The sequence below is a fragment of the Corythoichthys intestinalis genome, chromosome 8 (genome assembly GCF_030265065.1).
Source record: "Corythoichthys intestinalis isolate RoL2023-P3 chromosome 8, ASM3026506v1, whole genome shotgun sequence".
Taxonomy (NCBI): Eukaryota; Metazoa; Chordata; class Actinopteri; order Syngnathiformes; family Syngnathidae; genus Corythoichthys; species Corythoichthys intestinalis.
The window spans coordinates 24,575,134-24,587,408 of NC_080402.1; the positions used below are offsets into that span (position 1 = coordinate 24,575,134).

The 12,275-nt window shown below is 37.6% G+C and overlaps 1 protein-coding gene across 1 annotated transcript; it reads right to left on the reverse strand.

Moving 5' to 3' along the window:
- Positions 1-10,384: 10,384 nt before the first annotated feature.
- LOC130920919 (type-2 ice-structuring protein-like) lies at positions 10,385-11,718 on the reverse strand. The gene is made up of 6 exons (XM_057844464.1): positions 11,638-11,718; positions 11,459-11,544; positions 11,272-11,381; positions 11,076-11,195; positions 10,877-10,985; positions 10,385-10,701 (listed from the first exon to the last, which is right to left on the reverse strand). Exons 2-6 carry the CDS (start codon positions 11,511-11,513, stop codon positions 10,634-10,636), a joined length of 462 nt encoding a protein of 153 aa, XP_057700447.1. The 5' UTR covers positions 11,514-11,544; positions 11,638-11,718; the 3' UTR covers positions 10,385-10,633.
- Positions 11,719-12,275: the final 557 nt, after the last annotated feature.

The following is a 12,275-nucleotide window of genomic DNA, read 5'->3' on the forward strand; positions in this document are numbered from 1 at the left end:
TGTGGAGGAAATATGTTCCGGTACACTAGGGCTGTCCTAAACGACAAATTTTCTCCTGATTAGTCAGCCGACTAGTTTTACGATTAGTCAAATAATTTAATAATTGTCTTTTTTTCTACTAATTTAGCAATGAAATTTTTGTTGACGCTTATTAATTCACAAAACCATTTTGGAACCTAAATTCTTTATTAAAGTACAAATAAACCCATAAATAACAATAATTAATCATAAATAAACAATGAGGTTAAATCCTGATAGCATTTACTAGTGCAAAAGAATGGAAAGTAAACAGATTCAGAACACTGACTTTGCCTTTCCAACATTATTCAAAACAATTCTTAAAAAAAAATTCTAGCATTATTATTATAGTATACTACTATATATAATAGTAGTATAATAATTATTCATTGCCAATCATATTTGTCATAAAGAGTGTCATTTGAAAGCTATTCTTAGTGCAGAATCTGTATTCTGTGGTATTTACTCTACATATTATAATATTAATTCTGACGTATGTGGGATTAACTCCAGAAACCGTTATTTATATGACGAACATGACGTGCTTTTATTTTGAAATGTTCACCTGAGGTACGTTCACTAAACCGCTAACCGAAAACTTTACACTCCGTAAAAAAAACATTCTTTGTCATTGCTTGTGTTGTCACTAACAGTGTTAATAACGGTGTTAGAATATAACGGCGTTACTAACGGCGTTATTTTTTTTCAGTCGTGAGTAATCTAATTAATTACTTTTCTCATCTTAGCAACGCCGTCACAGTTACTGAGGATGGAAAGGCATGCGTTAATATGCGTTGCTATATTGGTTGAATGACGCGATAAAAGTCTGAGGGAGACGGACTCACCGAGACAACAGAGCAGAGCAGGAGTGGGGAGGAGGCAAAAAAGTGACGCCGCACAAACGCAATGCTAGGTTGCTCCAGTAATACCTGACTGTAGCCGATAGCCTACAAACTACAGCCACATGTTTTATATATATATGAATCTAGATGCGAAATGACTGACACGGGGGCGTTAGCAACATGTACAGCAGACATGTCCAAAGTGCGGCTCGGGGGCCAAATGCGGCCTGTGGTCAAATTTCATCCAGCCCCCAGCCTCTGTCATAAGATCAATAATGTCTGGCCCGCACACAGATCTATTAAATTGGTCAGCAATACTGCTTACACATTAAATGCTTCTCCTCATTTACCCACTAAAAGGCAGCAGCCCTCTAAGCAACATTACCCCGTGTGACCCTTGACTTCCAATTTTCTAAAATGGCAACAATCAACAAAAAACAAAGTTGACTGCGACGGCCGACGCTTCAAGGATAGGTGGAAATTGGACTATTTCTTTACTAAAATAAGTACCAACTGTGTCTGCCTCATTTGCAAAGAGACAGTCGCTGTTTTTGAAGAGTTCATTGTGAGGCGATATTACCAAACAAGACACGCTGACATGCACGACAAGATTACAGGGAAGATACGCAGCGAGGAATTGAAGCAACTTGAAGCTAGCTTAATTTCACAGCAGCAGTATTACTCAAGATCCCGAGAGTCGAAAGAGAACGCCACAAAGGCTAGTTGCGAGATTGTTGAAATAATTAATTAGAAAAATAATAAATAAATAAAGCAAATGTGACACACAAAATGGCTTGCTAAAATTTGCTTAAATATATTGTTCTACGTAAAGGACGTCAGCCAAGGTCGGCCCCCCACATTTTTACCACACCAAATCTGGCCCCCTTTGCAAAACGTTTGGACACCCCTGATGTACAGTATAGGAACTAGATGCGCTAGTAAACAGCTGCCATCTTAAAGCAGTAGACTTCTTAGGAAGGCTCTGTTGTAGAGAACCTTCCCAGCGAACCTAAGTAAATTTTATCTAAAATACTCCTAAATCGGCAAAAATCTTGACTTGAATATCTTTAAATGATGAAACAGTTTTAAAACTTTCACATGTCAAAAGTAGACAAAAGGGAACTAATGCAATAATGGGAGCAATTTTAACAACTTTTAACGGTTGATTCAGGGTAAAGGGTAAATTAGGGTAAAGAATTGGGCTAGGGCCAATTGTCCCAAAAACCTTTTCCACTTCACATAGTGTGACGTAAGTTGTTTTTTTTTGTTTGTTTGTTTGTTTTTTGAGGGGGGAAAAAAATGGAAAATTATCACCAGTTACTTTGCCAAGTAACTAATTACTCTTACATTCAGGTAACTGAGTTACTAACGCAAGTACTTTTTGGGAGAAGTAATTTGTAACTATAATTAATTATTTTTTTTAAAGTAGGATTAACAACACTGGTCACTAATAGATTTATTTTTTTCATTAGCAAATGCTGTTAACCAGCTGTTGAGTGTTATTGTATGACTGATTGAACTGCACTGCATTGTTTCACCACAGGGTGTGCTGTCATGTATTTTATGTTCGGTGTGAAGAAGAAGAAAGTTAAAAGAGGCATTAGCGGCCTGTTCTCAACTTCTCCCTCACTGCACTTTGGGTCTCATGGAGAGCACGTTTGCTCATGTGTTCGAAATAAACGATAGCCGACGTGCAAAGTAGCAAGAGAGCTGTAAAAATAGCGAGCTTAGTGGCGTGAAAAACGCGGGAGAGCTAAGTGAGGCTAACGTACAGCTAAGCAATGCTAAACGGCGCTAAATGAAGCTAAGCGATTGATACTCAGTCCGTTGTCGTGGAACAGTCCATTGTAGTGTGTGTGTGTGTGTGTGAGGGGAGAGATAATATAAATGTAGCATTCAAATTGCTTTCTTTTTTTATTTTGTCATTTGTTTGTTTGGTATGCTCACATAATTATACGTAACGAATAGTTGGGGTCAAGCTGGCTCCGGTGACCCAAGCCCTTGCTCGTTGGGGCAAGGGCAGCTGGTTGGGGGCCCCCAACTGGTTGGGGGCTAAGGCGATCGCCTACTTCGCCTGAATAGTAGTTCCACCTATGGCCGCAGGTGTTATGGAAGGTATGTTCTTTCTATTCTTGAATTTCATGTGTCCGGAGCTAAAAAAAAAAAAAAAAACTAAATCAAAAATCTTGCGCTTTAAAACGAGTTGTTGTCAATGATATTGTTATTATTATTATTATGATGACGATTAATATTATTTACTACAACGACTATAATGCTGTGGCTGCAACACATGCTGTCTGGTGCTAGCCTGTTACTAATCAGTACGTGTAGCATGGCACAATTATGTAAACGCATAAATGCAAGTGTTACAAGTTTTTTGTTCGTTCGTTTACAGGTGAAAAAAACTGTTCGGTAAGGGAAGACAAATTGGTGTGCCTCACAAAAACACTTACTGGACGTGGATGGATATATATCAAGACTAAGTGCGTTCTAGTTTGATGGCGGAAGGCTCGACTTATGCTCCACCTTCCTTAATATTTTTCTAATGATTTTATAAATTGCAATGTATTTACCTGTTTTGCACATGAACCAATTGTTTTAAATAAAACAATAAATGGAATCATGTTGGCCAAATGTTTTATTGTGATCAATATCTGCAATAAAAAAGAATGACATACTATCTTTGTTAATATGTACATAGCTTGTAGTGTTTCCTTCTAACAGCAAAATCCGTGTCAGCCCTTCTGCGTTCGGCAATTGTAATATTATTTGTAATTTCACCTCATTTTGGTCACTCAAGTGGCCGGCCTATCATTATTTTAACCACGAATGATCAATGAAGTGATAAGATCAAACATACAATCTTTTAGGTATATCCTTAGGTGTAAATCATTATCCTTAATTTATTGTCTGCAGCTGGTTTCGATTTAAGGCGTATGGCGAGGTAGATCCACACTGGCGCTTTGAAGCTGGACGTTGTTCAAAACATTCCACTTCCAACCATATACAGTATATATAGGCGCTTCCAGGAGTTCACGCACAGCAGAGAGCATCTCAGAGTCTCATCTACGTCATGCTGAATCCATTTTTGGAGATTCCATGGGTTCCTCTGGTTTTTTGCAGTTTTAACTTTGTCAACGTACTGCTTACTTCAACCGCACTTCATGTTATTCTATCTAAACCTAAAGTTCGGAGCAGAAATTATCAAAGATGGCGCCACCCAATTTTCACTTAGGAAACTTGTCTATAGTACCACGCTATCCTCGCCATATATTGCAAACATTATCTGGGTTTTACTCGTGAGATTCATCATGCCATCTTGATGTATAGCGATTAATTGCTCATACGAAGGCTCAAGACTCTATGAGTGGCCAAAAAAACCTTCTTCTGAAAGGATTTGGACATCATTTGTGAGAGTCAAGCGGAGGAACTTCTCCCTGGCTCCTCCATTGCATCTTTGTTTTCAACATTTCAGCGAAGACAGTTTTGAAAGCCTAGCAGGATACAACCTTGGTTTTTCAAAGACGTACGTACACCCTTACTGGTTTTTCTAATTCTAAAATTTGATGCAATTCTATTGATGTAGGAGGGCAAACCAACTGCCTGTTCGTTGAAGTGTGACATGTTTTTTGTTTTGTTTTGTTGCTTGCCTGCCATAAAACAGCTGACAGGTTGTCTATTCATGTCAATTTGATACATTTATTACCTGATCTATATAACTACTTGTCTGTTTTTGCAATTACTGATAACTATATCACAGAATGACTGGGGTAAGAAAGTTTCAGAGAAAAATCACGATACTAGACATAGGCCTACCACTGTTCCTTTCGTTAAGTGTCGAGCTGCCAACCAGCGTCATCACCAACGTCTGCTTTGCCGAGTAAATCTGCGTCATCTGACGCCTCAGGTTCAAACATCGAGGGATTAATTGTAGATCATCTTTCCTAGGAGCGTTTGACATCGTTAGCTTCACGAAAGAGCGAAACTGAATTGTTATTTTCGTTGGAAATATTACTGATATCGTTACTGCTGCTATGCTCTGTGTGGATAGTCTTCTGTTGCATTCGGGAAATGACGTCACACTTCCGGGTTTGGGAATGCAGTATTGACGGAGTGCTAAACAACTCTAAGAAACGCGAACTATCCTCGCACTTACGCGGTAGAAATGACATGATTTTTTTTGACGAGCTTGTCCAAAGTTTACCTTTGTAAAATTACAACAAAATCCGAAAGTTCTTCACCTGCCCTTTAAACGCGACTTGGTGGGATGAGCAAATAAACGCGAGTGTTTTTTTATTATTATTCTTCATTTTGATGCCACGGGGTGAGATCTTGCATGGATATAATAATTGCTCCCACAGTTGATTTCTTTACACCAAGCGTTTTACCTATTGCAGATTCAGTCTTCCCAGCCTGGTGCAGGTCTACAATTTTGTCTCTGGTGTCCTTCAACAGCTCTTTGGTCTTGGCCATAGTGGAGTTTTGAGTGTGACTGACTAAGGTTGTGGACAGGTGTCTTTTCTGGTGTCCTTCGACAGCTCTTTGGTCTTGGCCATAGTGGAGTTTGGAGTGTGACTGACTGAGGTTGTGGACAGGTGTCTTTTATACCGATAATGAGGTTAAACAGGTGCCATTAATACAGGTAACGAGTGGAGCCTCGTTAGACCTCGTTAGAAGAAGTTAAACTCTTTGACAGCCAGAAATCTTGCTTGTTTGTAGGTGACCAAATACTTATTTTCCACTCTTATTTGGAAGTAAATTCTTTAAAAATCAAACAATGTGATTTTCTGTTTTTTTTTTTTTTTTTTTACATTCTGTCTCTCATGGTTGAGGTTTACCCATGTTGACAATTACAGGCCTCTCTAATCTTTTCAAGTGGGAGAACTTGCACAATTGTTGGTTGACTAAATACTTATTTGCCCCACTGTATAGACGGTATATATCAATTTATATCATAGGCTATATATCAATTATTACAAGTTCAAGGACCTTTTGGCGATGAAGACCCTTATTCAATAAAAATTTATCCATGTCCCAATCAGTTCCAATCAGTGCAATCATAGCGCGAGCAAGTAAAGATGCAGCAAGACTGCTTGTTGAGCATGTCACTTTAGCGTACAACTAAATGGGGGGGGGGGGTCAACATTCAAGGAGATTAGATTTACTGTAATATGTTTTCTGGTGTGACAGGCAGAGATCCTGGTATAGAAGTTCAATGTCACCTTTGTACATTGGATGACAAATATTAGAGCAATAGACAGTCAAGCCAACCGTGAAGGCTACCCACACACCAGATACGCACACAGATCTCAAAGACGATCTCTTCCAACCCCAACATTGGATATCTTAAAAAAGAAAAGCTATTTAACAGTTTTGGTCATATTGTATGATCGACTCCAATAATCTCAATGTGAAATACTACACTAACAATTAAATCATAATGTACTCATAATAAAAAGAAAATACACTTTGATTTTACTACTTAAGCACATATTAGTACATTTATTTTTCAGCATAAAATTACGTAGCTGTTCCAAAATAACATGCTTTAAGTAAATTATCCATCAACACATTTATGGTATACTTGACTCATTATTAGTGTGGCTTCAAGTACACGTGAGTATGCTAGATTTTAGTAAACTTAACACATTTATTTTTCACCAAGGATAGCAATTCCTGCCATCTAACCATGTTGTTTGTGCCTTATACAAGCATTCCTTGTAATTTATATTCTTCCTTTGTTTTATATTCACAACCGATGTGGAGTATATTGGAGATGTGTATATTTCCTTTTATTTGCTTTTCTAGTAAAATCTAGTTTCATTATTAAATTGCTTGCAAGCTGTACTACCAATTGTCGTTCAAATTGACATTATTGTCATAGGTGGAATTTGACTTTTGTGAAATGGGGGGCAAAACATGTTGATGAACCCGAAACGCAGTGTCAGATATAAAATTAACTGACAAGATATGTGCTTAGATAGTAGTTTAGCCCATGCTGGAACATACTGGCATCCCAGCTGTCAGTGTGGGTGTGTGTGTGTGGGGTTGGGTGGGGGATTTGGGTGCGTGCGTGTGTGAGTGCGCACGTTTTTCTGTCTTACCTTGTGGAGGAGTAGACCCCGCATCCTTTTTTATTGAATATTCCAGCCAGGTGGTTTTGGCTAAGCAAAGCAAATGGCCGTCTCTAAGGTGCTAGTAAAATTATGTGTTCAAAAAATAATTTTGACCCATTATATTTTTTTGTTCATTTCATTACTACTTGTTGTTTGTTTTATAGCTTTACAACTTTTATAGGCAACATTTTAGCTGCAAAGTCTAAAAATTTTTAATTCATCTATAGAGCCTACCCACGTACCACGTGCTCGCTGTATGGTTCCGCCCACTTGTCCGTCAAAACATAGTGTTAACCTGTTACGGCTACGTACATTTCTCCTATTTACGGCGTGTTTTTCTGCTCCTTAACATTAATAATCAAAATGGTGAAGGCGTGTGTGGCTGTTGGTTGCACTAACAGAGAAGATGGAAGGAGAGACTTGAAGTTTTACCGTATTCCGAGGGATCCAAAGAGGAGAGCGAAATGGACGGCTGCAATTGGACGTGAAAACTGGACACCAAAAAATCACCACAGACTATGTAGTAGTCATTTTATATCCGGTAAGATGCATTTAATATATATTTAGAGGGTTTTGGGCTGACAAATAACCACAATTAAGATCATTGCTAGGCTAATCGCCGACAACATACGACGTAGTACGACATAGTTTCAAATTCAAGATGTTTGTGACTTCCCTTTCTTCCACCATCGTTATTTTTTGAATAATATTTAGCTGGTACCAAGTGAAAGAAACTGGCCTCGTCTACGGGGCTGACAAATAACCACAATTAAGATCATTGCTAGGCTAATCGCCGACAACATACACGTATGTATGTCGTGAGAGTGCTATCGCTAAACCATATAAACATTAAAAGCCCTAGCTCCATTGACAAATGACATGAAATACATTAGACTTGACAGTGGATGTTAGCAAGAACAAAAGATTTTGAATTGAAAATTTCGTAACTCACCTTCCGAGCACAAGATTCCTGCCGAATTTTCGTGTACGAGGACCTGTTTCACCCAACCAGCAACGTAGCATTTATAAGCCTCCAAGCTCTTAAAGTTTTTCAAACTTTCGTGAGAATAGGCTGATTTTGTGTGGACAAGATAATTGTAAATATGTCAAGTCTAATGTATTTCATGTCATTTGTCAATGGAGCTAGGGCTTTTAATGTTTATATGGTTTAGCGATAGCACTCACTACATACATACGTGTATGTTGTCGGCGATTAGCCTAGCAATGATCTTAATTGTGGTTGTCAGCCCAAAACCCTCTAAATATATATTAAATGCATCTTACCAGATATAAAATGACTACTACATAATCTGTGGTAGTCGTTTGGAGCCCAGTTTTCTCGTCGAATTGCAGCAGTCAATCGCGGTCTCCTCTTCGGGTCTCTCGGAATACGGTAAAAATTCAAGTCTCTCCGTCTATCTTCTCTGTTTTTGCAACCGACCGCCACACACGACTTCACCATTTTGATTGTTTAATGTTAACGAGCAGAAAAACACGCCATAATAGGAGGAATTTACGAAGCGCTAATGCATTAACATGACTAGTATCCGGACAACATGGCACGGGGGCGTGGCTGTGACGTCACGTTAGTAGGGTCTATAGGAAATTCAAGTTACATGCAATTAAATTTTCGGCCACTAGGTGGGCCTGGCCTCCCCAATTCCCCCTTAATCTCCCCGTATGCTTGTTGTTTACTATGCTTTATTGTGTAACTACTAGGGCTGTCAAACGATTAAGATTTTTAATCGAGTTAATTACAGCTTAAAAATTAATCAATCGTAATTAATCGCAATTAATCGCATTCAAACCATCTATAAAATATGCCATATTTTTCTGTAAATTATTGTTGGAATGGAAAGATAAGACACAAGATGGATACATACATTCAACATACGGTACATAAGGACTGTATTTGTTTATTATAACAATAAATCAACAAGATGGTATTAACATTATTAACATTCTGTGAAAGCGATCCATGGATAGAAAGACTTGTAGTTCTTAAAAGAAAAATGTTAGCACAAGTTATAGAAATTTAATATTAAAACCCCTCTTAATGTTTTCGTTTTAATAACATTTGTAAACTGTCATTTAAATCTGTCTGAGCGGGGCATATGCGTTAATTGCGTCAAATATTTTAACGTGATTAATTTAAAAAATTAATTAACGCCCGTTAACGCGATAATTTTGACAGACCTAGTAACTACATTTCAGATTTTTGACTATATTTCATATTATCGACAAAATGTTTTGTTATTTTCATTTGTACAAAAAAATATCAGTGCTATTGTCAAGAGAAAGATTCAACTTTACTCCAGCGTCTGACTTCCCTTGAGAGCCTGCATGCTTTGTTTGCTGTCTGTCGATTTGTGTACCCAAGCACACATTCAGGACAGAATATGTGCCTTATTGGCACTTTGCATTTGATCCAAGGTATTCTATTCTATTCTATTCTATTCTATTCTATTCTATTCTATTCTATTCTATTCTATTCTATTCTATTCTATTCTATTCTATTCTATTCTATTTTGATTTCAACAATAAATTTAGATGTGCAATATAGGCAATTTACCCATAACTTCAGTTGGAGTGATTTTATTTTTTTCAGAATGTTTATTTGGAACACATTGAAGTCGTTACATTTATCATTATTAAAGCATCCAGTGGGGCATGACAACAAAACTAGCCATAAAATGTTAAGTCTACGACCACATATATCGGTATAGGTTTGATATCGGTATCAGATTTTTAGACAATATCGGGTTATCGGTTGAAAAGTCATTATTGGACAATTTTAATTACAGGTATTTCGTATTTGAAAATTTTTAGCGAAACGCATTCCATTACACAGACATTTGCATCAAGGTAAACGCCAATCATTTATTGAAAGTGCAAATAGGCAAACTCCTCAAATATCAACAACGGTTAGTCAACAGGACAAACTTGCAGACTATTGTAATGCCAAGATAAATAGCGACTGGTAGTCTGCCACTGTGCGATATTTGCTGGCAGGAATCAACTGTCAAACATTTTTTGACAGTTGTAAATAGAAAATCTCAGCAGACTTTGATTTGCGTTATTTAAGAGGTGTTCGTCTGTGCATGTGTAAACAATTTGATCAATAATTGAGGCACATCATTGATTAGTGCGCCTCCATGGCTCCTTCACTTTAATGGAGCCATATGTAAAAATTGCACTTGCCCTAATATTTCAATACACATTAAAGAAACATTTTTTAAAACAAAGATTCTCATTGGTAAAGACAGTATTTTCCTATTTTAAAAGCTACCCAAGTCTAAGTGAAACCAGGACACAACATGCACCCGTGCTCCTCCCGTCCACCCACTTTGAAAGACCAGTGACATTATTTCTTCGTTGAGTGGGTGCTCAAGAAAGACAAAAAAAGAATTTTTTTTGTGTGTGTGTGTTTTTTTACTTGTGTTAATTTTCAATCCAATTGTTCCTATAACAAGATACAGTTTTTGTCATTGCTTAATTTTTTTTAATCATGCTCAACACAAACATTTGTATGAGTTTCATTCCAAATAACTCAATCGTCAGATCAATCAGCAAGAGTCATCTGATTAATAAGATGATGCTTTCTATCCGAAGCAGCTAAAACAGGCAGGAAGGCAAGCTCTTCATGTTAGGATTCCATTAACGATGCCTTCCACACACATATGGAAGGGTAGACGTACAGGGTACATCATCCCAGCATTTGTTCACTGTGGAAAGAAATACAAAGTCATTTTTACTTCAAAGAATCACAATTAAGATCAGTTTTACTTAAAACAGAAGGAGTCACATAAAGAATAATGCAGTATGATCTTGATGAAATAATGAAAACATTAAACAGTAACTAATCATCAAAATTTTCAGACATTCTTCAGTGAGACTTACCACCAGTATTTATCTGTAGACAACACTGTGAGAGTTCATTGTCTGGTTTGAGTGGACACCAGAATCTCGCAATCATTTGTGTACCATCCATCCAGAACCAGGCTCCGGTCTGTAAAACCAACAATCAATTTGCTTACGCACTTTCACGCCAATATAAACTGCACATTTTCTAAAAATCTAGTATCTTAGGATTCATTACAGCTTGGCAATCTGTTCCTCCAACCCACGCAGGTGCATTGTTAGTCAGTGCATTAATGAAGGAGTTTTCGTCATCACTGCGTATAGATGCAAGGTTCCCTCCCAACTGCTGGCAGTTCGCCTACAGTGGTTACAACCAGAGAAACAGTTTAGACTCATCCAATGCATCACCTTCAATCAGCTTGACAAATAATCACCGCAGCATCCACCCAGGTCTTGATATTATTATCAAAGAAAAAACAACGGTCTTTATGTTCGGTCCAGCCAGGCGGACAAGGTGTTGCCGCCAAGTGAGTACTGTTAACATCTGGCCAAACAGAAAAGAGTGGGTGAGTGCAATACCTCTGTTGATTACATGATGACCACACATAAGCCAATACTCACCCAGAGCTGTAGCCAGTGCCACAATGGCACAAAAAACTAAAGACACAGACAGCATCTTGGTGAAGAGTTCAAATGAAGACAATAGACTGTGAAAAACATGTTGAAATACATTTTTTTTTTTTTTAAAGTTCACTGTAGTCATCTGAATGAGAGATTTCAAAAAGGATGTAAATGCAAACCTGCAGGTGAGGGCTCCTTGTTCAGATGTCCTGTGTACAACTTGTGGACAAGACCTGCTCTGATATACTGTCAGTCAACCTTCGAAAGTTTGTCCAGTTTGATTCAACAAGTCAAAGGGCATCCCTCGCTGTTACTTTGTATTTGTACAACATTGTTTACTTTTTTCACAATACACATAATCATTGAGATACATTATGGTCATAAGCTTAGACTTGAAAAATGACAAAGATTTGAAAGACAAGAACATTGTTCAAATATTTGACCAAAGAAACAGAGCTGAAATAAATTAAATATAATATAGACTCTACCATAGTGCAATATTTGCTGACAGGAATCATCTGTCAAAAACATTTTGTCAGTTATTACTGTAATATCTCAGCAGATTCGTTTACATTGCGAATAATTTGTTATTCAATTTACTTATTTCATGTGTCATCAATTACCAGTCGCATCCCATTAATTATACATTTACATCAAGATAAATGCCAAATGTGCATCTAAAGTGCAACAATGCCAAATCCTCAGATATCAAGAACAGTAAAAGTAACCTTGACTGAGGTCAGTCAACAGGAGCAAACTGGCAATGCCAAGGTAAATTGCAACTGCCAGTCATCCTCTGAGCAATATTTGCAGACTG

Excerpts from the sequence above, each read along its gene's own strand:
- LOC130920919 (XM_057844464.1), bottom strand. The coding sequence starts at position 11,513 with ATGCTGTCTGTGTCTTTAGTTTTTTGTGCCATTGTGGCACTGGCTACA. Across the intron at positions 11,382-11,458 it reads GGCACTGGCTACAGCTCTGG|ATGTTAACAGTACTCACTTG; the intron begins GTGAGTATTGGC and ends CTGTTTGGCCAG. Across the intron at positions 10,986-11,075 it reads GAGGAACAGATTGCCAAGCT|ACCGGAGCCTGGTTCTGGAT; the intron begins GTAATGAATCCT and ends TTGGTTTTACAG.